At 40.9% G+C, this 24,738-nt stretch overlaps 3 protein-coding genes across 5 annotated transcripts; 2 read left to right on the forward strand and 1 right to left on the reverse strand.

Moving 5' to 3' along the window:
* The first annotated feature begins 338 nt into the window (after positions 1–338).
* On the forward strand, positions 339–7,975 carry ap5z1 (adaptor related protein complex 5 subunit zeta 1). 2 transcript variants are annotated; one of them, XM_026362343.2, is made up of 18 exons: positions 439–479; positions 756–893; positions 1,403–1,583; positions 1,903–2,053; positions 2,742–2,854; positions 2,940–3,114; positions 3,294–3,341; positions 4,418–4,558; positions 4,885–4,922; positions 5,403–5,565; positions 5,721–5,899; positions 6,021–6,163; positions 6,290–6,408; positions 6,515–6,642; positions 6,757–6,854; positions 6,963–7,095; positions 7,249–7,463; positions 7,554–7,975. In XM_026362343.2, exons 1-18 carry the CDS (start codon positions 439–441, stop codon positions 7,804–7,806), a joined length of 2,457 nt encoding a protein of 818 aa, XP_026218128.1. In that variant the 3' UTR covers positions 7,807–7,975. The 2 variants fall into 2 exon arrangements, with proteins under 2 accessions (XP_026218134.1, XP_026218128.1); XM_026362349.2 differs by lacking the exon at positions 3,294–3,341 and having other exon boundaries at positions 339–479.
* Positions 7,964–16,521, reverse strand: mmd2a (monocyte to macrophage differentiation-associated 2a). Its single transcript, XM_033326120.1, is given in 8 exon segments — positions 7,964–9,766; positions 10,381–10,450; positions 10,565–10,666; positions 10,755–10,829; positions 11,560–11,720; positions 12,415–12,496; positions 16,192–16,244; positions 16,247–16,521. Coding segments are annotated over 8 exon segments (840 nt in total). The 5' UTR covers positions 16,343–16,521; the 3' UTR covers positions 7,964–9,565.
* A 2,346-nt stretch (positions 16,522–18,867) lies between these two features.
* On the forward strand, positions 18,868–24,702 carry wipi2 (WD repeat domain, phosphoinositide interacting 2). 2 transcript variants are annotated; one of them, XM_026359741.1, is made up of 12 exons: positions 18,868–19,086; positions 19,745–19,827; positions 20,474–20,643; positions 20,780–20,876; positions 21,315–21,412; positions 21,917–22,009; positions 22,142–22,212; positions 22,344–22,457; positions 22,606–22,770; positions 23,623–23,730; positions 23,818–23,915; positions 24,062–24,702. In XM_026359741.1, exons 1-12 carry the CDS (start codon positions 19,013–19,015, stop codon positions 24,172–24,174), a joined length of 1,284 nt encoding a protein of 427 aa, XP_026215526.1. In that variant the 5' UTR covers positions 18,868–19,012; the 3' UTR covers positions 24,175–24,702. The 2 variants fall into 2 exon arrangements, with proteins under 2 accessions (XP_026215526.1, XP_026215535.1); XM_026359750.1 differs by having other exon boundaries at positions 22,344–22,451.
* Positions 24,703–24,738: the final 36 nt, after the last annotated feature.

Below are 24,738 nucleotides of genomic sequence, written 5' to 3' on the forward strand. Positions count from 1 at the left end.
CATCTTTAGATAGTAGTTACTTTTTGCAGATGCATATTCATAAAAAAATATGATCAACATTAAAAGCTGATATATTACTCTGGATCTTATTGTCCCACCTCAAGTCTCTAGGTAACAGAGATGATTCTTTGCTATAAATTTCAGCTTTGGAAATTTGACATATTTAGATCAACAACAGCATCAAATTCAATACAGTTAAAAAATACATATTGTTGTACATTTATATATTATATACTTAGTACTTCAACTTCTACCTGTAATGGAGTATTTGTTGAGGCAAATAGTTGCACTTTTCTTTATTTCACTTCCACCAAAGTGAAAGCGGAACAGAAGTCATGTCATGTGATTTCCGTCAGGACTTCATTAGCGAGCGCACTGTTTACCTTCCGCTGCCGCTACAAACAGACGTAGCGGTGGAATGTCCAACCCTGGTTCAAAATGTACTCTCACGGTTCAGAGAGTCTAATTAAACAAGCAAGGTAAGAAAATATAAAAGAGACCTTTTTCTGACACTGTCAGTTTTTTTCCTGAACTGTTCCACTCATAGTTTTGCTATTTGTTTACTGCTAAACTAACCAAGCTAAAGCTAGCTAGCTTGTCCTCACTGAGCCTTTCCCTGTTAGCTACTTTATTTTAAACTGTGTGTGTGTGTTTATGTGTTTATGTATATTTTAGGACTGTGTGTGTGTAGAGTCAGTGATCTAAATGTCTCTTTACAGAAACTAAACCAGTTGGACTGTGTTTATAATTTCCAGGGAGATTCAGGAATCTGAGCTGCAGAAGTTTTACAGCAGATTAGTGAAACTGCTTCAGGCGAAGGAGCTCAGTCATGAGACCGTCGACTCCCTGCAGAGGCTGCACATTATCCTCTTTGCCACCAAGTTCACCAGGACGTAAGATCTCCACCCTTCACCTCCCACATCACATAAGTTTCTGTCTTTATTCTTTTCTCTTTCCCACATATACTTAAAATCCTGAGCTTCAGCTGCTCAGTCATCAGGCTGTGTTTTATACACAGCATATGTCCTTAGAGTTCCTCACTTAAAAGAAACTAAAATCATTTATACAATAATCTCTCAACATAGTTATAATTATAACAAAATAAGTCTTTAATCATATGAATATTTAATCATATAAAAACTTTTCTTTGCATTTTCATAATATATTCAAGACAGACAGAAACCCGCCATCTCCACAGAATGGCAAGGATCAAATCTTTTTTTTTTTTATTCCATGACTCAGAAACTCTTCATAATCCTGTTTACAGCCATTTGGACTGTTGCCAAGTCCTCACTGAGTGGCCTCTAGGTTTCTCTGTCTGCTCTAAATAATATATATTGTATCACAGTTGTCTGCTCTTCTGCAGTACTCAATCCATTGTCTCTGTTTTCATCAACCAAAGGTTGCCTGTAGAGCTTCAGAAGAGGCTTTTATCACTCCTCTCAGCACCAGCAGAGCAGATTCAGGTGCTGAGCTCAGCTGTGCTCAGAGAGACGCTGCCCCTCTCTGGTCAGGAACTGAACTACAATCAGGAGAACGCCGCTCAGCTGAACAGCCATGCTGCTGCGCTGCTGCTCTCACGGGTGCGCAGTAATGCATTTCCCTTGTTCAGCCTCATTCATCACAATTAGAACACTTTAAGAGGCAGTTTGTTGCCTCTTTATTTCTTGGCAATAAGATTTTGTCATTCGAAGAGACTATAGAGAATAAAAGGCACATTAGTTTATTTGGATATTGGAAGAAATTTGTTTGGTTGCATTGGAAACACCAAGAAATATTAATTCTATTCATCTTTACATGTTCAGCACACAGTAACATATTGACACACAGAGGTGTGTGGTCTTATTTGAGATCTAAACTAATTTCCTTTACACTATCTTTCACACACTTTGATCCTTACAGGCTGGATCCAGGGCTGAGCTATCATCTCTCTGCACTCAGTTCCTTCGGAGCCTGGAAAGCCGTCAATCAGAAGGGCCAGCTCACTCATTCACACACATCCTGCCGATTATCAACACCATGCTCACACACAGCCCAGAGTGCCTCACTGAAGGTAACAGATAATTCAGACCTAGTTTATAGACAATAAAAATTTAAGTTAGAATTCACTGTTCTGCAACGGTCCAGTAATAAAAGCTTTCTGTTAAGAGATACATAAAACAATGGAAGGTTAATAAAAATTACCTTTTAATTTCTGTAAATTTATCCTCAGCAACAATCATTTCCAATTAGGCCATTTTAATGAATACACTTATTTAGTCTTTTGATATCTTCTTGTAGGAAAACAATTACTAGACACTGGCAGCTTCCTGACCCTCCCACGATAAAAGAAAGGACTGAAATAATGAAATACACATAATGGAAAAAATTACTTTCTCACTAAATTATAGTTAGTTACAGCCAAACTGCCCACATTTTATAGAAAATATCATATCAATAAGTCAGACATGGTTACACCACTTTTTTTTTTTTTTTTAAAGGGTGTATAACCATCTTTTACGTTATTGTGTATATTTAAATTATTGTGCTTTAAAAGTGTGTTATTGTTCTGTTCTAAGGACTTTAACACCCTGTATAATCTGAAGCCCACTTGTAATTGATGAAATACTCCTTAATATCCACTAAATAAAGAATGGAAAAAAGGAAAGTTAGAATTTATATAAGTATCCTCTGCTTTGTAAAAACGAGTGCATGCTGAGAAGTTGTAACGCCACACTCTCTCTACACCTGACTGACGACAGATCACGTGACCCTCCTGAGTAAAAAGCTTGTCGATTGGCTGCGTTATGCAAGCATCACACAGGGAGGTGGAGCTTCCTCAGGAGGATTCTTCACAGGACCCAGGTTGCGTCAGGTAGGTAATCTACACTACACTGTAATTCTGCAGGTTTTTAGCTGTTTCAGCCAACTGTTTGTTTTATGTGTCCGTTTTCCATCAGCCGATGCCTGTAGCTGAGCTGGATGGTACAGTGTCTGGAGACTTCTTCACTGTGCTGTGTGTGGGCCAAGGCTTCACTGAAGACCAGTGGATGAATGTTTATTCCTTTTCCATGCTGCGCCATTGGCTTCTCACCTACCACTCTGTCTCCACTGGCAGCACCACAGCTGACACTGGTATGACCTCCTCGCTGTCAGATACCACAACATTTTGTCTACCCACGCAAGAGAAGCTCATTACTTTATGTCAAAGCCACAAACAAGAAACATCAGGGTTGTAGTACAAACCATGAAGGCCGTAATTCGTTTATAATACTCATCCCAGATGACCTGCTGTGTGTTTTCGTCATCCCCAGCAAACAGGGTACGACTCAGCCTCTCCCTCTCCCACTCACTTTCTAATGGTAAGACTTGTGAGTTTGTGGACCTTGTCTGCTTGTGCGTGCATCTAAGAAGCTGTAATTAAACTCCTACTCCAACACAGCTTGTGATTAATTCGTGAGCGGTGAGGTCAATTCATATGATCTTGACTCACAACCACTCTTTATCTAACAAGCCATTTAACCAGAAATTCTAATCTGTGCCTTCTTAATTATACTTCTTTTAGCATGTGTGCCTTTTGCCTTTCCTTAAATACTCTAACAAGTTTGTAAATGAATGAATCACTGTGGTGAATGACTAAATTCTCTGACAGCAACCACATTGAGAATGAGATACTTCTACACTGAACACACCACACTTGTTTACCTTTAATAAATGTTGGCTGTTTGGATTACAGCGAACATTGAACTCTTAATTTTATACTTTAATTCCAACAGTTATTTTTCATCTATCTAAAGGCGTGTGATTGGATCAGTGGTGAATTTCTCAAATGTGTCTTATACTCTCTCAGAATCAGTTTCATCTTAAAGCTGTAGTTTTAAAAGTACCCTGTGGCGTTTTGTTGTAAACAAAGTTTCCGTTTAAATTCAGCCAAAGTGCATGAAGTGTATTTGAAGTCAGAAACCTGTTGAATTTGTGTCCTTTTTCATAAAAGGGGAAAGCCCCAGTTCTAAAAGATGAAACCTGCTTTTTTCCATCCAGTCTTATTTTGCAATGCTGCATTTCTAAGTGCATCGCCACCATAAGTAGATCAGTGGAATAGTGTGAAACCATTGGCAGAATTTGCAAATTTGTGCACTTGCACACAAAAAAACAATGCAGGGATTCACTTTTAAAAACGGCTCTACAGTGCTAGTTGTAACACCTTTTAAAGAAACCCTTTTTTCCTGCTTCACAAATCTGTTTCTAAATAACGTAACTTTGATTAAACAGTAACACAAAACCTGTTACTTTGCTAAAGTTTGATTTGTCTGTGAATCAATCCAATCAGTTTTTACAGAATGAAAAGCATTTAAATTATTATAACTGTTTACATTTAAGGGATCAGTCACATGGATTTTGAACTGTGACCCCTCACTCCTGATCTTTCATGTTGCAGATGACCGGTCAGAGGTGGATGGATCAGTGGTTTCTATGGTTTCGGCAACTTCCTCCTCCAGCCGACTGCTGCCTCCAAAGGAGCGTCTGAGGGAGAAAGCTTTTCAGTACTGCCAACGCCTCATCGAACAGAGTGATCGCAGTGAGTGTGTGCATGTTAATCGAGGGAAAAGTCATTTATGCAGGTTTTAATTAATTAAGTAATGTTTATGTAATTTTGTTTGTCTGATTGTGACTGTACATGATAATATGTGCATTATACATACAAGAAAATAGCGTACACTCGTGTCCACCTTCTGATTTTAATTCCAATAAAACGTTCTTGTACTAGGTGAAGCAACAAAACCCGCCCAGTTTTTTGTTTCCTCTTTATAAAATTGTATTAAATAGACAGGATTTATTATTATTTAACATTAAAGTGACACTAACCAGCATAGTACTCACATTTTATACTTCTCTTTGTCTCAGAGACACACAGGAGGATAGATGCAGAGCTGCAGAAAGCGGTGAGCCCATGTATAACTTATCATACAGCTCATTGAGTGGATCAACAGTGTTCCATCCTACATGTCCTATCCACTACCTTTATTAATATTAAGGAAAAATCTTTTTAAGTGATTATCTGTTTGGTGTCTTTAATTTCCACGAGTACATTTGCAATCAGTGCTGCATCAGTTTAATTGTCCCTGACAATTAAATGTGTCTAAATTATTGTTAGCATTTCTGTTCAGTTCTTCATTTAAAAAAAGATGTTGTCTTTTCTGTTCTGACAGTGTGACGTGTTAAAACAGCTGAACACAAATGTAGGAAATCCTCAAAAAAAAAAAAAAAACACCAAGTAAAAATAAAGAAATCTCTGAAGGAAAGTCGATAAAGAGAAAACATCATAAAATACAGCTCGCACATTTTCCCTGTATTCCAAGGAACAATGTGAGCCAGACTTTGCACCGGTGCTCTTACTGTTACTGTAATGTTTCCTCCTACAGTGCCTGGTGGAGGCAGTGGGAATCCTGGACTGTGTGTGTGTAGAAGACGCCTCGCTGGTGTACCGGACGTTTCCGTGCATTAAGGCGCTCTTTGGTCGGCTCAGCTCAGACCTGTCGTTTGCCAGAGTCCTGCTGCCTATAGCACAATTCTACCTCAACCACGGTGTGTACACACACTGACATGTACATATGAACCACTTCACGTTGATCTCTCTGTTTCTCCAAATCACATATGTGCATAAGCACCAATATGAACATATGTTATCACAGTGACAGCCCAAATTCTTGACAGATTGAAATGTGCTTGAACTGATTTAGGTGAGATGGCGGCAGTGGATTGTGAGAGTGTTTGGAAGGTGGTGTTTGGCCGTTTCCCAGCAGAGCTCTTCAACGACGCCTTTCTGGCACATGAGCTTCTACGCTTTCTGAGACTGAACCTTGAGAGCCTGCAGCTCCGACTGCCACAGTACACCCGCTCCTTTCCAAACCTGCTGAAGGTTAAAACCACAGAAAATGCCAAAAAATACTTCCAACATATGTATTCTGCAAACTACTGAGGAAGGCATGTTACAACTTACTAAGGGTGTAATACAAGCTTTCTGCGCGCTTCCTGTGCAGTTCTTAGCATGGAACAGCCCCGCAGTGGTGGATGACTTTGTGGATCTGCTGCCATCTCTGGTGACAACTGGGACTGCAGTGGAGCTGCTTCATACTCTGCTGGACCTGCCCTGTCTCTCTGCTACACTGGTCTTGCAGCACAGGTGAGGTGCACACACTGAAGCAAAACTGCATACAAATGACAGAATTATCCATAATACACTCATCTAACTACATTTCCATGTATTCATCACCATCTCACTGGGTTAGCGTATATGTTTGTGTTGAAGGTCAACGTGTTTACCCATCTCTGACACCGGCGGACGCAGCCTCGTGTCACTGGATGCTTTTCGAAACCCCTCATTCCGAGGACTTTTCCTCTTCCTGCTTCGTGGGGAAGCAGGCTCAGGTGAACACAGTCAGATGAATAGATGAATTACATTTGTCCATTCCATTTATTCAGTCTATAGAGTTTGTTTCTGAAAATCACTTTGCTGTTCTTTATCTCCCCACAGGGGACACAATTGACAGACTGAGCACGCTCCATGAGCAGCTAGCTGAGGCAGCCAGTTGGCCGAGAGTTGTCCAGTGTGCTCAGACTGTCCCTGTACTGTTGCACATCTTCTTCAACACAGTTGTAACGGTGAAGAGATTAAAATGTTCTTTACAAATTCATTACAACTACAACTGTTTAAAAGCTGGTTGTTTTAGTTTCTGTGATATACATGACTTATCATGAATGTCCATTTCTTTCTAGATAGCTGATCAGAAGCTTTTAGCTCACTTGATTCTGGTGATGCTGGAGAGAAGTAGTCTTCTCCTCAGCCTCCGAACCTTCATCAGAGAGGTCCACAGGTAAATCTTTATATTTACAGCAGACCTAAAGTCTCTGCTGTCTGTTTTAGAGGATTAATTTCATCTCCTGCTCCTTATTTGCTGCATCCCTCTCTCTCGTTTCTGCAGGGTGTTCAGCTGCCACCTGCTCAGGTTGTGCAAGCTTCAGCCCTCGCTGGTGATGGACCAGTCTCACGAACTGGTGGAGTTTGCTGGGACCACTGCCAACGTCTACAACAAAGAAGAAATGTACACACACGTGGTAATGGAACTCTGCTTGTTTTTCCTCTCTGTGATTCTGCACAAAACCCAATGCAGCTCATACCTCCTTAAGCTTTTGCCAAATCTTACACTGAAACAACAAAGTGTCTGAAAAATGTTCATGAATGTTCAAACATTCATGCCTGAATCTCAGGTGTGGGTGCTGGGTGAGTACCTCTCGGTGTCCTGTGACTCTCGCTGCTCTGTGAGGCTCATCACTTCCTGTTTTGAGGCACTGGAGGCAGTGCTGTTCGAGATCACGTCATCTACCCCACCACCTGGATCGCCTTGCCCTGCCCCCAGGGTCATCACCACTCTGATGAGCGCTCTCGCTAAGCTGGCATCTCGGTCACATGACCTCATACCCAGGTGACGGACAGGCACATCAACATTTTTATATACTTCTTATTCATACAAACGTCTGTAATATATATGTGTTTGTGTGTTTTTGTCTTCTAGGGTGTCTCTTTTCCTCTCCAAGCTGAGATCAGTTACCAGATGCGGCTCCGTCACCTGGTGCTCGGATGAGGAGGACCTCGTTGCCATAGTAACACGTGGGGAGGAGCTGTGGTCGCTGCTGAAGACCCCTGGTGTGGCGCAGAGTGTCCTGACCCCGTCTGCGCATGTCACCACCCCACAGTGGCACAAAGACACCAACGTGTCCATGCCACTGCAAATGCGAGCTCTGACCAGCCTAACACACTCACAGTGAAGCACACAGACACACATGCACAGTAAGCATCATCGCTTTTACACTCGGTGATTCAGGAGTGTAAAAAGTTCAGATTCCCTCATGAAAGAGAACCCTAATGAATCCTGTTTGATCTTTGCACATTATTTTTGTAAATAAATCCACAGACACCACACAGTTGAATAAAGTGACTCTTCTTTAATAGGTGTTCACTTCCTGAGTAAATGAACAAAATCATTTTAACTACAATACATGAAATTAGGAAAAACTGAAGATGATCTGTTCAGTGCCCGAAGAACTATAAAATGAAAACTACATGAAAATAAAAACAATAATATGAATATACAATCTACATAAATTCAGTCTGCAGGTGTTAACTCTGATATATTTTAGGATATTTCTACTTTACTAATCACTTGTGTTTCCAGAAAAGTGCTCAAGAACAAGAGTGCAACACAAAATATTTGGCAATCATAGTCGTTTAAAGAAGATTATGACTCAACGCAGGTTTAATTCAACATATGACCCAGAATACAGATGGCACATGGTCATGGTCATAATCTTTAATTAGAATTTTCATCTTTGAGGTCAAATCAGTTTCATTTTTGCAAATTATGACATATAATCAATGAATTACCTATAAATCATTTCCTATTGTTTTTAACTAAACAGCTGAATTTTGTCTTAACTTTTATTGATCATTGTTTAAATTGACCACAATCAGGAACTGACAGTTTATTGGCTGAAAATTAACAGAAATAAAATTATTGTTGGTGACTCTGTTTTAATTGAAACTGTGCAAAAAAAGACAAAACTAAAATTCAACACAGCTGTTGACAAGCACCACTACAGAGGAACGTCTGTCTTTACATTTTGGCACATCACTGGTTGGATTACAGAGTTCATTCGTTTAGGATAGTTGAGGAGGTGTCGCTTCAGTCACAGCGTCATGCTCAAAGAAACAGTTTCACATTTTGGGATTCAGCCGATTTTACTTTATAATATTTCGATGTGATCTCAAACTCCTATTTGTACATTAATATAAAGCTACAGCTGAGCTTAGCATGACCGCAGTCTGCTTGGACGCCTCACAACCTCATGGTGATAACGGAACATCGTGTCACTGCTCCACAGCCCATAGGAAACACACAGTACAGCTGATCAGTGAACTGGCCTAATGGACACAGGCCTGAGAAGTGAGAAGAAACAGATGAATAATCAGCTCAAAGGAGACACAAACTGACCTAAAATAGAGTTAAAGCCACTGCTGACTAAGTCTTTGTGTCCAGGGTCCTGTTGGCTGTAAGAGGAGTGAGACGTCTCTTAGTGTCTGTGTCCAGTCGTGCTCTCTCTCCCTATCTGTCCGTGACCATTAGCAGGTTTGACACACAGGCTAGCAGTTTCCCATTGTTTCCAGTTTGTGTGCTAAGCTAAGCTAACCAGCAGCTAGAGTAGCATCTTACATCAACAGGAAAAAAACATCACACTCTCCTAAAATGCCAAACTATTCCTTTAACTGTTGGTGAACACACGTTCAAACTGTTTCCAGTGCGATTCGCACGTCTTTGTGATAATAACTGATCCTACAAAGCAAAATAAGAATTATTATCTTCAGTGCGGCCAAATGTTCACTGATCAGTGCTGTTGAACTGACTTTAATTCAAAAGGGTTTGATCCCATTTCAGTGCTAATGGACAGATCCTCTTAATAATCAGCTTAATAATTGTCACAGTGATCTGACGGGTTCTCTTCTTCAGTCTCTCTGGGTGATGCCTGCTTGTCACCTGGACGTCTGCAGCAGCGGCCCGGGTACGTACAGGTACCTCCAGATGGCGTAATAATGAATGCCTGCTCCAGCTGCCACGAAAAGATGCCAGATGGCGTGGGCGAAAGGGACGAGGCCATCGCTCTTAAAGAAAACCGCCCCCACCACATAGAAGACACCTCCTGCAGCCAGCTCACACACACCTGCACGCTCCACCTGTAACAGAACCAAATAAGTGTTGGTAAGAAAAAGGATATCTGTCTCTTTTTTTGTCCTTTTGTGTTTGTTTTTAGTCATTTGATGCCTGTTTTGTGCTCATTTTTTTACTTTTGTATCTGTTTGTGGTCATTTTGTTTTGTCATTTTCTCAGTTTTCTGTCATATGTGGGTGTTTTTGGACATTTGATGTCTTTTTTAGGAGGTTTTGTGTGTTTCTAGTCTGTTTTTCGTTTCTCAGGTCATGTTCTGCCACTTGATGTCTGTTTCCTGTCTTATTGTGTGATTTTCGACTCTTTTTGGTGGATTTATGTTCTTGTTCAATTCTCTTTGGGCTCATTTTCTCTTTGTGGCCGCAACATGAACAGAGGCCTGTTTGACCTACCTAATACCACAAACTGGCAGCCGAGTGTAGTTGTGAGTTTCCTTAAGGAGATTTGTGGGTAATGAGCTGAAACAAACAAAACTTCTGGTTCAGTTCTTTAAATGCTGAAGGTGTCTGGTTCCCACACAATAACAGGAAGCCTGTTTCAGCAGAAAACGGCTTAAAAGTGGAAGCTGTTGTGTGTTTTTTTGGAAGACAGACGCATTTTAAAGTTTGTGATCTGTTCTTACCATGGACAGGACGACCAAAGCTGGAACAGCTCCCATGGACACATATCCCAGCAGCTCCACCAGCTTGTACCTGCAGGTCGAAAAAATTACACCTCCAGTCTTTGTAATGTTCCTGTATGTTTGCTGTAAACACACGATTACAGGAAGTCGACAGGACACACAGGGCAGAGAGAGACTGTGATACCTCTCGTGGAAAAAGAAGACATAGGCAGATCCAACACAAGCCATGACCCAGATCAGCCAGCGCATGTGGCAGGCCCAGGGCCCGAGCTCCCGCAGCATCAACCTGAGGAAACACAGCATTATTCATTATAATCCTGTTAAAGAGCCGTGAACATCAGACTGTATATGTTGGCTTCAATCACTTAACCCACCAGGGAGAGTAGGAGGCAGCTATAAAGAAGTAGATGGCCATTCTGTCACACATGTGGAAACGCTGCTCCACCGTCCTACAAAGAGACAAAGAGACGAACAGATAAGAACTCATTTCTGCAGCACGACGAACTTTATCTACGTAGTGTGGGAAAATATACAGACTCTAAAGACTATAAAGATATCATCATCCAGGGAAGTAAATCATCAGAGACGTTTTATAGAGTTTGTTTCAGTGCAAAGTTCGCACTCACACTGGATACACCATCCTTCAGCACGTAACACAGCGTGTGTTGTGTCTGTTTGGACGAAGTGTGTGAAAGGCCACACAAGGAATTTAAACACTGAAAGAAGAATCTTTCTTGTTCATTTCTTAGTTCAATCACTCAACACTCAGGTTTTTCATACTACACAGAGCTCTGATTAATTTTGTCCCAGCTTTTGTTCTTCATGCATGGATTAGTCTGGTAGCTTGATTAAGCGTTAATGATTCAACACGAGTCTGGAATTTTTAGCTCACTTAAAAAATGATCTAAGCTCCTGTTGTCGTAACAAACAAGTCCTCAACTGCTGCAGAAGTAGAAGTTTATCCAATTCCAATTCACAGAATTGGTTCTGTGAATGTGATGATTCTTTAGCTCATTTTTACAGTAAAACGTTTACATTATGAGGAGATACGTGTTAAAACTACCAGTCCGTATCTGTGTTAGGGTCTGTGGCATATTTTTATTACCACACAACCTCTGTCGTTTGTTTTTTGGTGTCATAAGAGTAAATGTTCTACCATACGCACACACTCACACAGACCTGAGGTGGCTGATTTTCCAGGCAGCTGTGTGAAAGAGCGTTGAGGTGATGAACAGGCCAGTGAGACCGCTCCCATAGAGCCAGGCAGCGACGCGATGCCACTGGTCCACAGACAGGAAGTAGAGCACAGAGCCACCCACCATGCTGGGGAGAATCCACAACTACAAACAACCATTATTAATAATTCATTAATAATTAATACATTTGTTGTATGTTCAAGTGTAAAAACAGCATGATGCAGTTTTTATTTCTTGGTATCACTGTTCTCTAATTCTATATGGTGACTTTCCATCATGTAACTACCCCCCAAATACCAACGGAGAATTCTGTTGGACGTCCAGGCGAGCTCTTTCCTCCTCTGTCCAGTCTCTAAGTTTGGAGCTGCTTGATTTTGAAACAACTGTCAAACCTATTCTGACTTTATAACATATTATAAGATGAATCTGTACAAAGGAAAATGTGAATAGCACCTTATCATGAGTGAATAAATGGACATCCTCTATATGATGATCAGACAGAAACCCCTGCACAGTTTGGTGCTTTACAGTCATGTTTTCTCTCTGTGGTTCATTCACTCTCTCTGAGGCAGAGGCGCACAGGGATTAGAGCAGATTACAGGAGGCTGCAGGCTGAATCACAGATTATAGTCCACTGCCTCCCATGCACAGTCAAAAATCCTCCCCATTCTGCATCATTCCTCAGAATCCCCCTAATCTTTTCAAAGGTTTCCTGAACGGACAAAGTCGCTAGAAGCGGTGAAACACACGTGCAGACAGGGAAACGAAAAAAGCATCTACTAGCTGTTCCCACGTTTGCATGTTTCTGTTTGACTGAGTGCGTATTTGTCTGACTCACCGCGTGCGTGGCGCAGTTTGCAGCATGTTCATATTCAGTTGGCTGGTATCTCTTACAGGCTGGCACCCGGCAGTTCATGAACCTGAGAGAGAGAGTGTGTGAGTTTAGGTAAGAAATGTTTATCTGGTGGCAAAACAAGAAATGGTTTTAGTTAATAGGTTCATGTGTGAACCCATGAGTGACAGTGGTGTATGAATGACTGTGGCTACATGTTTTAGTCTGGTGTCGTCATTGTGAGGACATTTTGGCCGATCGACTACATGTTTAGTTACTTACTCAATACAAATGTAATCCACTAATAAATGATGTTTTATTAACCACTTGGAATAAAGCTGTTAAATTAGCTCCATCTTTCCCAGCTGTAGTGGTTTTGTTGTCTCCTTTTAAAGGTTTGCTGTGTAGCCATCAACATTTTCTTGGTGCTATCTAAGAAAAAGATGAATAAATATTAATGATTTTTATAAGTTGGGTTTCTGAAGCTGTTCTCTCCTTGAATCTGCACATGAATTAAACTTTATGCACAAACCTTATGTATAAGAAACAAATCTGGACTAAAGTCTACTGTGTTTTCCTGCAGTACTCTCGTCAGTAAATTTCAACCCTTTTACTTTTAGTAGGTGTGTCTGGAATTAGGTTTAGATTACGGTCATAATAAGAGAATGGAGGATTTACAGGTCTTTAATCCGCATCACGCTGAATGTTAGAGTGCCACATTGTTACCGGGGCAACTACCTGTGTTGCTATGGTGACCAGTAAGGCCATCAGGTGTGGTACCACAACAGGATACCACTGACCATTAACCATTAACTACATTTGCATTGCTTTTCATGTTGCCATATACTCTGGAAACTAGCAACTGAAAGTGACTGCACATGTGTGTGTGTGTGTGTGTGTGTGTGTGTGTGTGTGTGTGTGTGTGTGTGTGTGTGTGGGCTGTTTAATCAGCAGTAAAGCTCTCAATCCCAGCTTACAGCGAAAAACACATCTGGAGATGTTACGAAACCATGTTTTATACGTCAGGATGAACACACACAAACACACGCAGACACACTCGTGCAGGGCCACAGGTGTGTCTTTGTCGGTCAGCTGTGTTAGTTAATTACACATTTAGGCCTACAGCTCGTGATCACACACACACACACACACACTCCTCTAACTGAAGCAATCAGTACAAAGTGAAGCAAACACACTATGAAGTCAGGGAGCTGCAGGTTCCTTTCCTTTGAGACTCTGGGAACCTGAGGACCTGAGGTTCAGCTCATTGAACACAGTTCACAGATGTTCAGGACTTTAAATGTCTTAAAGAAGGTCTTTAAATTTAGCTCCTTGGTGTTTGGCTGCTGTCAATGTTACAGACAGGTTAAAATAAACGTTTCGGCACAAACAAAAAGAAACAAGAAAAGTGAAGCTCTGTTATCAACATTTCATATTCACAGCTCGGGTTTTCCACTATTCAATGCTTCTTGTGATTTTTTTTTCATTTTCATCTGTAAATCATTATCATGTGACAGGTTTACAGGGGAAATGTGTCTTGAGTTGAACCGATAACAACTGTTAACAGTTGCTGCATCTAAAACACGACTTTACACAGAGAACAAACAGTACGTGACCCCGAGGTTACTGAGCAAGTTCAAACAGTAAGGATCCTGACGTGGGGCCCCGCTGCAGCACAGGGCCTCATCGGACATGCCATAGTTAATATTTAATATTTTAATTTAATGATGCAAATTCTCTATTATAAAGGAGAATATACTCCCTGGGTGCCCCGCCTGTCTCCCTTGCCAAGAGCTCCCAACACAGCTTGAGACAACTAATGCATCCCTCAGCCTTTAAGCTCAATCTCAGCCATCACAGCTACGTGTCTAACCCCAGCCCGTATCCTATGTTTGTGTGCTCACGACCACAGCTACAGTCATAACAGGAACTGTGATGTGTGTTCCTGTTATGGATCCGCTTGGTATTACAAGGTATCACTGCTCTCTAATGCACAAACCACCTCACGGACACGTAAAGACACAGGTTACAGCTGAGTTTCGCCTCACTAACTCCAACATTATGGATCAAAAAGAATGATTGTTCTGGTCTTTTTTGCTTTTAATCAACTGTTATGACATTTCATTTAACATCTCTTATAATAACCTCTGTGCTTTGTGTGAAGTAAATGATCCATGTCCAGGTGATAATCCTAGATTATTCCAGTCCCTCCTTTCCCTGTGTGCACAACAAGAGAACTTTATTTTCTCTGTTGAGGTGTTGTGGGGCTAACAGTGGACCTGAATGTGGCTCTCTGATGTCCTCTAATTAGTTATGACAGAACTCTGTGTGTGTGATCAGCTGAAAGGAGGGAAAGGGATTCGCAGGCTCTGATCAGAGGGGACATTGTTGTCAGGAGCACAACACTGTTCTGTCTCTCTCTCTTGTTCTGTCTCTCTTTTATCATTCTTCTATTCTGATTCTGTCTTTCCACACACTCTCTGCACACGGTAAGTGTGTTTCATATGGTTTGAGACACGTTCTTATGTTTTCACTTAACAAAGTAGATGTTCGGTTCACTAAAGCACATTCCATAGTCGGATAGGATCAGTTGCATCAAAGAGGATCAGCGTTATCCTACCACGGATGCAGGTAGGACAGGGTTCACTACAGGAATGTGTGTGTGTGAGAGAGTTTGTTTAACTCCAGGACTATTCCTTTTCCAGAAAAGATCATGTTCTTCTCCTCTGGGAATCAAACTCTGGTTCTCACGATTATCGCCATATCCCACACACACACACAGAAAAACTGGCTGATGATCGCTTCCAGGAAGAATGTGAGAGATACTTCTGACTCAAGTACCCCCCTCCATCCCCGCCATGTGTCATGGCCCATATATGGTTTTATAATTACACTATAAACTAACTGTTATTTAACGAGGTGAGGTGTACAGAAGTGATTATTGTTATTGTTCATCATTCGTTGATTTGGTGTAATTACGAACATTTTAAGCTGCTTTGACACAGTTTCTAGTTCAAAAGCAAACTCCAAGTATATTTATATTTTATACTTTATTTCAGATCCTTTACAACTGTTAATTCATTACATTTAGTGTTTATCCAAATACAAGTTGTATTGAAGTTGTAAAAACTTTCACACTGTGTCCAAACAGACCTGAACTGCACAGTCTTGTTCCCCAGATGATTTTACAGTTAATCTGCTGCTAATTTGATGTCACCAGCTGGTCCAGTTCTTTGGTTCTTGCCTCTGTACTCTGAGAACAGTGGTGAGTTCAGAATCTGAAGCTTTACTGGTTTGGATTAAATCGTATTTTGGTGGAGATTTATACCAAAGTCCACTTATTAAGTAGGTTCTTATTTTATTTCACCACATACATTTGTAATGTTTTCCTTCTTAACTCCTGTTTGTAATTTATTTAAATAATATGTGTATTTATTTTTATTTTTGGTTGAGTTAGATACGTTTTATTTTCATTATAATTATAATTAGTTCAGCTTTCCATGTGGAAAACGGCACAAGCCTGATGGGAAAGTGGAGATATAATGGAGAAAATATATTCAGAGCCCTGTTCAACCATTTGAACACTTTAATAGCAATATAATACAAATAATGAAGATAAATAAATATGTCACACACACACACACACACTAACTAATCTATAACATCAATCTGATTGTCCCCGTGCCAGCGCGTCAGAGCGCATGATCTGTCACAATATATTTTTTTTAAAAACATGATGCTCGATATTGGCTGTAAAAAACTTTCCTGACAAAATAAAATTACCTTCCAAATTTTGTCTTCCTAAAGTCCATCTTGTGTTTAGTTCGTGTGCGCGCGTTCTAGCTACGAACAGCTGCACATGAGCGAGCGTCGTCTCCTCTACGGATTCCCCATTCCGGATGTCCCACCGCCGTGCGTCCAAACAAAAACACATAAGTCCACCGGGGGGCAACGACCTGCAGAGTCGGTGAACTACGAAACAAGTGAACGACTCTATGAACTAAAGTGTTGGAACAGCTCTGGAGCTCAGACAACGAGCCATCCGAGAGCGCGGACACAACTCGCAGCGCATGAGGGAGAAACTGTAGAGTTCTGTTCCGAGTATCAGACGTGTTTGCAGGATGTTCTGCGGGTCTGTAACCCCTCCTCTCCTCCCCTCTCCTCCCCTCCCCTCCCTTCTCCTGGCTGATGATAACGCACCAGCGAACAGCAACCCCTCCCCACAACTCAACAACGCTCTCTTGTGCTTCACATTTTCATCTGTTGGGCCATGTGGACATTTCTGTTGGAGCATTTGTGTAGTGTAACTATTTTATAAAATACATAGAAGTAGATAGAAAGGTTTTATAGGAATAACGGGGGGAGACAGTGTGCAGCACATAACGGGAAAGAGTTATGGATTAATAACTGAGCGCACAGATGCGTAAAAGGAAAACACCTCAGTATGAAGCTACTGTTAATGTTCATCATTTGAATCACGAAAAAGTCCAAAAAGACACAAATGACAGCTACAAAACAAAATTAATTTACCAAAAAGATACAAAATAAACAGAAAGAGACAAGAAATTACCATAAAGACATAAAATGACCACAAAACGTCAAATAAGAGACAAAACAGATACACAAAAAGAATGAAATAGACACAAAATCATACAAACTGCTCACAAAATGACCACAAATATTCTATTATACATGCTTCCCATTAAACAACGCATACACACACAAATGGAATGGAAAATTAAATATTATCCAACAATAACAGCGGCGAGCGGAGGCCTTCAGTGGCAGCTGTGTGAGACAGAACAGACACATTATGCAAACACACTGACTTCCAAATAAGTTCCACGCTTCAAACAAAACATATTACGTTTGCTCCCAGCTGTGTTTAGAGATAACAGTCAAACTTTTAATGCCAGTGGTCAGACAAGGTAAATAATATTCCCCGTACACACTGTAATGTGAATGTTTACTACCCTCTAATGCTCAAAGTTCAACTCTGTCTTTTGAACATTAAGATTATCTTCATGTCTGTTTCACAAAAAGTGAATAAAATATTCTTTATGCTTTGCCGTGTGTATTTTTATGCAGTGGTTCATATAATAATCTCCCCTACTTTAAGTCCATGTTTTTTTATGCTGAAACTCCTTAAAGAAAGCATGTCTTTAATACATTAGGATTTTTAAATCATATTTGCATCTTTAATATTTCTATTACATAATCATAATTACAATAAACAGAACATTTTACCTCACAACCACCTCTAAATGTGCAGCTCTGCTTTCTGCTTCACACACCGCTTCTGTGTGTCTGTCCGTCGTGTTTGTTTGGTGTAAAGGGTGAGCACACAGTGTGTTGGACATCTGCCTGTGTTCACAGACCTCTGGACGAGATGATGCAGCCGTGTCAGTCTAAAGAAGGCAGCTGACACCGAATCACAGCAACATGGGATCAAACAAAAGGACTGATCAGAGAAAATTAAAATGACAAATAATGACAAAAGGACCAAATAGAATCACTGTGGCCATTTTGCAGCTGATGCAAAAAGGTCTTAGTAAAGCTCTTAAACTAACTGTATTCATGAAAAAGAGATATTTTCATACAGTAATGAAATAGCTAAAGGTATACAAGTGGGCGTTCAGAGAATCCACTTTCAAATTTAATAAAATGTCAATATGTACTAAGTGCTAGAGGATTGATTTCACATCGTAGTTGTTCTCACTGTGACAGTTTTAGTTTAGTGCAGCAGGTCTGACGCTGCATGCTGTTTTATACCAGATCATCTTTTTATTTTATTAGATCTGCTCAGTGGAGTTATTTCACTGTGTGGTGTGAGCTTCAAACTATTCATGAGTACAGACTGACATGTTGTATGATTCATTTTGAATGTAAATAATAATTAATAAGTAATGCTGCAGCTGATAACTGTGGAGATCATTTAATGCACTTTATGAACTGCCAGCTGGTTAATATCCAAACAGAAAGGTAAACAACCAGGAAGTGGACACAATGTAGAGACAGCATGGATATTTTCTCCACATGTGCAGGATGAACCAACAACTCCTGCTCCACCAGCTGTGTGTGAGTCCTTCATCCCTGCTCCCAGAAAACTCAATAAACACACAAATAATTATATGATCATAGATAGATAGATAGATAGATAGATAGATAGATAGATAGATAGATAGATAGATAGATAGCACAGTGATGCGCCCAGATGTTGGTTGCAGCACCATAGGGGGGCGCTAGTGCTGCAAATGACGACTGATTCCTGTACAGGGCAGTGTTTCTGCAGAAACGTGTTTGGTAAAGTTTTCTCAGACATAAAATCCCATAAAGACTCACACAGGTGAGATTAATTTGTATTTTCAGTCCAGGACAGCGCACATAAAAACCTGTACTGTCTCTTTAAATGTCCCTCACGCTGGCTCTTCCGAGCATGCGCAGTGAGAGGGAGCAACAGCCCCTCTGAAAAACAACAACAATCACCAGAACAGGGCCACGACGGGGAGATGGATCCGTGAAGCGCCAGAGCCGCCGCAACACGAAGCCCTGCTCGACTGCTGCTGTTTCTACCGGAGCTTTATATATCGATGGTGTCGAGCCCATGAACCTGGCTAGTCAGAGCGGGGATGCTGGCGGAAGCCAGCTCCTCTTCGCCAACTTTAACCAGGACAACACGTAAGGCAGGGCCGGGGGGAGAGCGTCTGGGGATCCGATGGCCTGTGCTGTCAAGCTAGCTGACGTTAGCTAGCTCTATGTGGGCTGTCTGGGCGTCTTACAGAGTGACATGGCTCGGTGTGAATTTGCATAGATGGGGTTCCTCACGTTAGGAATGGCTGCCACTACACCCTGATGTTAGCTAGCTGGTTAATATGTCCAGACATGTTTCAAATCGCCGGTCACTAGCATAGCTTTTTAGCTAACATGATGTTGAGGCTAACTTTCTGAGTTAGCTGATACATTTGGGAGCTGCGCAACAGATGGAGCCCTGAGTCACTGTAGAGTTAATTCTGTTCTGACATGTTAAAAACATGTAAATGCTTTTGTCACACACTGAGGGTTATTCCACTGGTGACTACTGTAGACCTCAAAGAGGCCTGGTGGCTATTACAACACAGCTCCAGTCGTGTGACCACTGTCACAGTCAGACAGCTCAGATCACTGCAGCTAAACTAACAGTGCGATCTCTCTGCTGTCCACTTTGAAATGTTTTTTTTTTTTTTGGGCTATAATGTAAATGACATCTACAGTATACACTGTGTGTATGGATGTGATAGCTTGCTGATGCCTTGCTTGATAAATGCTGCTGTTGTGTCCGTTTGTGTTATTTATATAGGTCCTTAGCTGTTGGCACCAAATCAGGATACAAATTTTTCTCCTTGTCTTCTGTGGACAAATTGGAGCAGATATATGAATGTAGTAAGTATTTTCACTTCATTCTAAAGCTGTCTTGTATGTAAATAATGTTTATTGGGAACACAAGGTGCAAAATATAGCGGGTTATAAAATATGTTCTTCAGTATCACTGATCTATAATGCTGTTCGTTAGTCAGATCTGTTTATACAAGACATACTGACACTACTTTTAAAGTGTTGTTTAGTTTATTAGCATGTTTCCACATATATCATCATCATCCGTCTTGTTCCTGCTTCATATTTTTACAACATCTGTATTATGCACCATCGTATGTTAACATAACCTGGACTGTTTTAAGTTCTGCTACATTTAAATAGTGCAAAGTGAGTAAGAGCAAACTCAAGTAGTCTAGACAGAGGAAGACAGTGAGTCATCTTGGTAAATAGGTTCTTTAACCATTATTCACTAAACCGGCTATTGTTTTCTCTTGACATAGCGAGACAACAGAAAGGGAGAAAACACTTTATTCTCAAAACAAATTTATTTGCTGCTGAGATTTGGTTACTGTGTGATGTCTTCATTTGCATCATTTTGCTCTGTTAACAATAAAAAGATGTTACCACACAGGTCATGGAAAGGCAGCTAATAAAAGATGAAAGGAAGCCACTGAGGGAATCTTTAAAAGTGATTATTTCTTTGTCTATGCAGCGGACACGGAGGATGTGTGTATTGTGGAGCGTCTGTTCTCCAGCAGCCTGGTTGCCATCGTCAGCCTGAAGGCACCCAGGAAGCTCAAAGTCTGTCACTTCAAGAAGGGAACTGAGATCTGCAACTACTCGTATTCCAACACCATATTGGCTGTGAAACTCAACAGACAGGTAGGTTCTAGGACGAAGGCATAGAAATACCACAGAGTCCTGGATTCATGAAACATGAGCATGTGTAACAGTTTTGCTAATAAATCATTACAGCAAAATCTCTTATTGTCATTAATGTTTTGTGCGTCCTCTGCAGAGGCTGATAGTTTGTCTGGAGGAGTCACTTTACATTCACAACATCCGAGATATGAAAGTGCTGCACACTATCAGAGAGACTCCACCGAACCCCTCAGGTGAGTCTGATGGCTGAAAACCAATATCTCAGCATAGTACTCATACTCATTAGTGTAATTTTCACATATTGAAATACTGGGGAAGAGTTTTTTACCTATACAGCATATGTGCTCATAGTGAAACCAGGAATTTAAAATTCCTCTGGTTTTTGGTTTCACTTTTGGTTCTTCAGCTGTGTCTTTGTTTGCTGCCACTGTCTCGTGTACACAATAGAAAAAAAACACACGTGTGCTGCCAAAGCTGTTAATTTATTAAAATAACAGCTTTAATTAAACATTTATTATACATACATATATATTTCTTAGTTATTACTGTTTTAGCATGTAAACTATTGCTTTTTTGCATTTAATTGAGATTATTATTATTCAGATAAACAGAGTCTTCTACGATGTGTTTTCTGTCAGTTGATTAGTTTCTATTTGTGCATGTTTCTCCAGGATTGTGCGCCCTTTCTATCAGCAATGATAACTGTTACCTGGCATATCCGGGCAGTGCTACGATAGGCGAAGTTCAAGTGTTTGACACAGTCAATCTGGTAGGTGAACACAAACTCAAGTGGTTTTTGTTTTTAAAGTGCCTTCGCATGAGAAGAGATGCATTGTGCAGTTTAGGGGTCTTGTTCCTGTTTTTTTATTACCTGTCCCTGAATAAAGCTGTTATATTTAATATTTACCAACTTGGCTCTTCATGCAGTTAATTTTCTCTCATACATAACTATTCATTGCAAACAGAGACCAGTTAAGGCACCTTTTCTGCTGACTACTGTATTTTATGTTTAGTAAATGTCTTGTTAGAAAGGATTTAAAGCTAAATTGAAATGTAAATTAAATCTGGACGACACTATTTTATCAAGCAGCGCTTGGTTGTTTATGTCTCTGAAGTGGAACATCTCTAACTTGTGTGTGTGTGTGTCTGTGTGTGTGTGTGTCTGTGTGTGTGTCTGTGTGTGTGTGTGTGTGTGTGTGTGTGTGTGTGTGTGTGTGTGTGTGTGTGTGTGTGTGTGTGTGTGTGTGTGTGTGTGTGTGTGTTGGCTTTCCAGAGAGCGGCTAACATGATTCCAGCCCACGACAGCCCATTAGCGGCTCTGGCTTTTGATGCCAGTGGAACCAAACTGGCCACAGCCTCAGAGAAGGTAGGACAATTACTGTACAGTACACGGACCTGCTGTGTAAGTGGTTTATTTGTGTGTTATTTTGTTGAACCCTGTTGTTGCTTCATTTTGTTGTCGTCCTCAGTATCGCTTGTTTTTTTCGATTCCTCCCAGGGCACAGTCATTCGTGTCTTCTCAATACCAGAGGGACAGAAGCTCTTTGAATTTCGGCGAGGAGTCAAGAGGTAAAACACGTTTAATGTGCTACAGTTTGGGTTTTTTTTGTTGCGTAGTGGGAGTCTCTATCTGTTCATGGTGCATCTGTACATGTTTGCATTAACCTTCTTGGTTGGTGTTACTGTGTTTCACATATTAGGTGTGTGAGCATCTGCTCGCTGGCTTTCAGTATGGAGGGCCTGTACCTGTCGGCCTCCAGCAACACAGAGACGGTGCACATCTTCAAATTAGAGACACAAAAGGAGAAGTATGTGTACGTACATTTCTGTGTTTATACTTTAGATTTCAGTAGTCGTGAGGCAACTGGGGTTGGTTTTCCTGATCATTTTGTTTTGTGATAAACGGAGAAGAACAGACTTCTCATATTCTCTGTGTGTGTGTGTGTGTTTGTGTGTGTGTAGGCCTGCAGAGGAGCCCACCACATGGGGAGGCTACCTGGGCAAGGTCCTGATGGCGTCCACAACCTACCTGCCTTCCCAGGTCACAGAGATGTTCACCCAGGGGCGGGCCTTTGCCACCGTACGTCTGCCCTTCTGCGGACATAAGAACATCTGCGCCTTAGCTGTGTGAGTGCACACACACATTTTATGACCCCGTATTTAAAAGCGGTTTCTATGGTGTTCGACATCTCTGCCTGGGCCAAAAAGTGGCACCAGGAATTAATTCTTCATTCCAGCAGGTGGCACTAGTCTGTATTCTTCATTCAGAAAAGGAAAACTAGAGGAAGATCTGAGACTGCAGCTATGTTTACTGTAAACAACGTAGCACTTGGCAGCATTTACTTACTTTTTTCACATAACAAATGGTTTATGGCTGCTTCTAATCCAGATTATGTCTGTTAAGAACTTGTAAATGACACTGGGGTTAAGTTCTCTTGTCGTGCACTGATTGATTGACTGGGCTGAACACAGTGATCCAACTAGTGCCGAAGGTGTGGGCACATTGTAAAAACCAGACCAACACACTTAGTGATGTTTGACAGTTGGCTTGTTGTGTATGGTGTAAATTTCTTGGTTTGTTCCTGTTTGTAACCAGCTGAGGAACATAACTCCTTTGTTTAAGGTTAAAAACAGCTCAAGAACCACTTTATCAGTCCTGTTTGGCCGGTTTTTAGTATCAGTTAAATATGTTTTTTATGTTTTTGAGTCATCTTTTTTTCTGCTTTTATTTGATTCCTATTTAGGAAGCATAAAAATATATAAATAAATGATTTGGGTTATAAATCTTTGTTTGTCTGTGCCTAAGTGTTTTGAACAGTTTTCAGAACTTGATGTTGAATCTTTTTTTCTTGTTTTTTTTAATGGATGTGGTTAAAAGTGTCTTACTTGCATCAGTTTGTAACAGTAATAGATGAACCAGTATAAAGTTACATTTATTAAATAGTTTGTAAATCGTGAATTTTTATTGTTTTCAATTAGGATTCAGAAGATCCCCAGATTGTTAGTGGCAGCAGCTGATGGATACCTGTATCTGTACAACCTGGATCCACAAGAGGGAGGAGAATGCACACTTATGAAGCAGCACAGGTAACACACACACACACACACACACACACACACACACACAGATTTGACAAAGTTTCTGTAACTGAATCTGTTTGTTATTGACCTCAGGTTAGACGGCAGTACTGAGCCACCCAATGAGATCCTTGAGCAGGGGTCACATGATCGCCCACTTGTGGCCCAAACCTACAGTGCTGCTGTGTCTAAAGGTACAACGTCAATATTTCTACTAATGCTTTACTGTTCTAAAGTTCTGTCTAGGAAGCAAATAACAATCTCATAGGCTGTAGAAATAAAGCATCATTGTTTCTTTGTCATCAAAGCAATATTTGACCTTTGACCTCTCATTTCTCAGGCTACTGCGAAGAACAGGGCGCAGTGGGAGGGGCGGGCTTAGAAGAAGACCTCAATGACTTGCGTTTAGAGGAAGAGAATGAGCAGCCGCCGCTCATCCTCGAAACTGACTGACTTAACGGACGGCTGTACCCACCAATCAGAGAGCTCCTCTGGTGCTGCTATGAACATGTGACCGAAGGGGAGCAGGGGCAGGATCAAAGACGAGACGCGGCGGGGCGGGGGGTGTTTTTAAATACTCAAAGTGTTCAAGAGCCTGTCTCTCAGTCTATCTGTGCGTTCGTCTGTTCACATACGTCTTATCTTTCACTTCCTCCCTCCTCCTCCCTGCTCCCTTTTCCCTCAGTTTTGCCTGCGCAGGCCAAATTGAAGCTTTGCATGTACATGTGCCAACCGCTAGAAACATGCTCCAATGTGAAAACGAGTATCCGTGAGCATGTGTGTTGGGTGTTTGATTTAAAAAAAAATAAATAAAAAATGTAGCTGTGTCTCCACTTAATAGACACACACACACACACACAGACAGACGCAAACACTGTGTATAATGAACGTGATGATGTAAGTGCCTCTCTGCCCCTAGTGTCATGGTTTCTTCTCTTTGCATTGGCTTAATAAAATCTATTTTCAGTTGTTGGATCTTAATCGAGGGTGTGTACTATCTTTGTTTTGTTTTTTTAA

The sequence above is a fragment of the Anabas testudineus genome, chromosome 8, assembly GCF_900324465.2.
Source record: "Anabas testudineus chromosome 8, fAnaTes1.2, whole genome shotgun sequence".
NCBI lineage: Eukaryota > Metazoa > Chordata > Actinopteri > Anabantiformes > Anabantidae > Anabas > Anabas testudineus.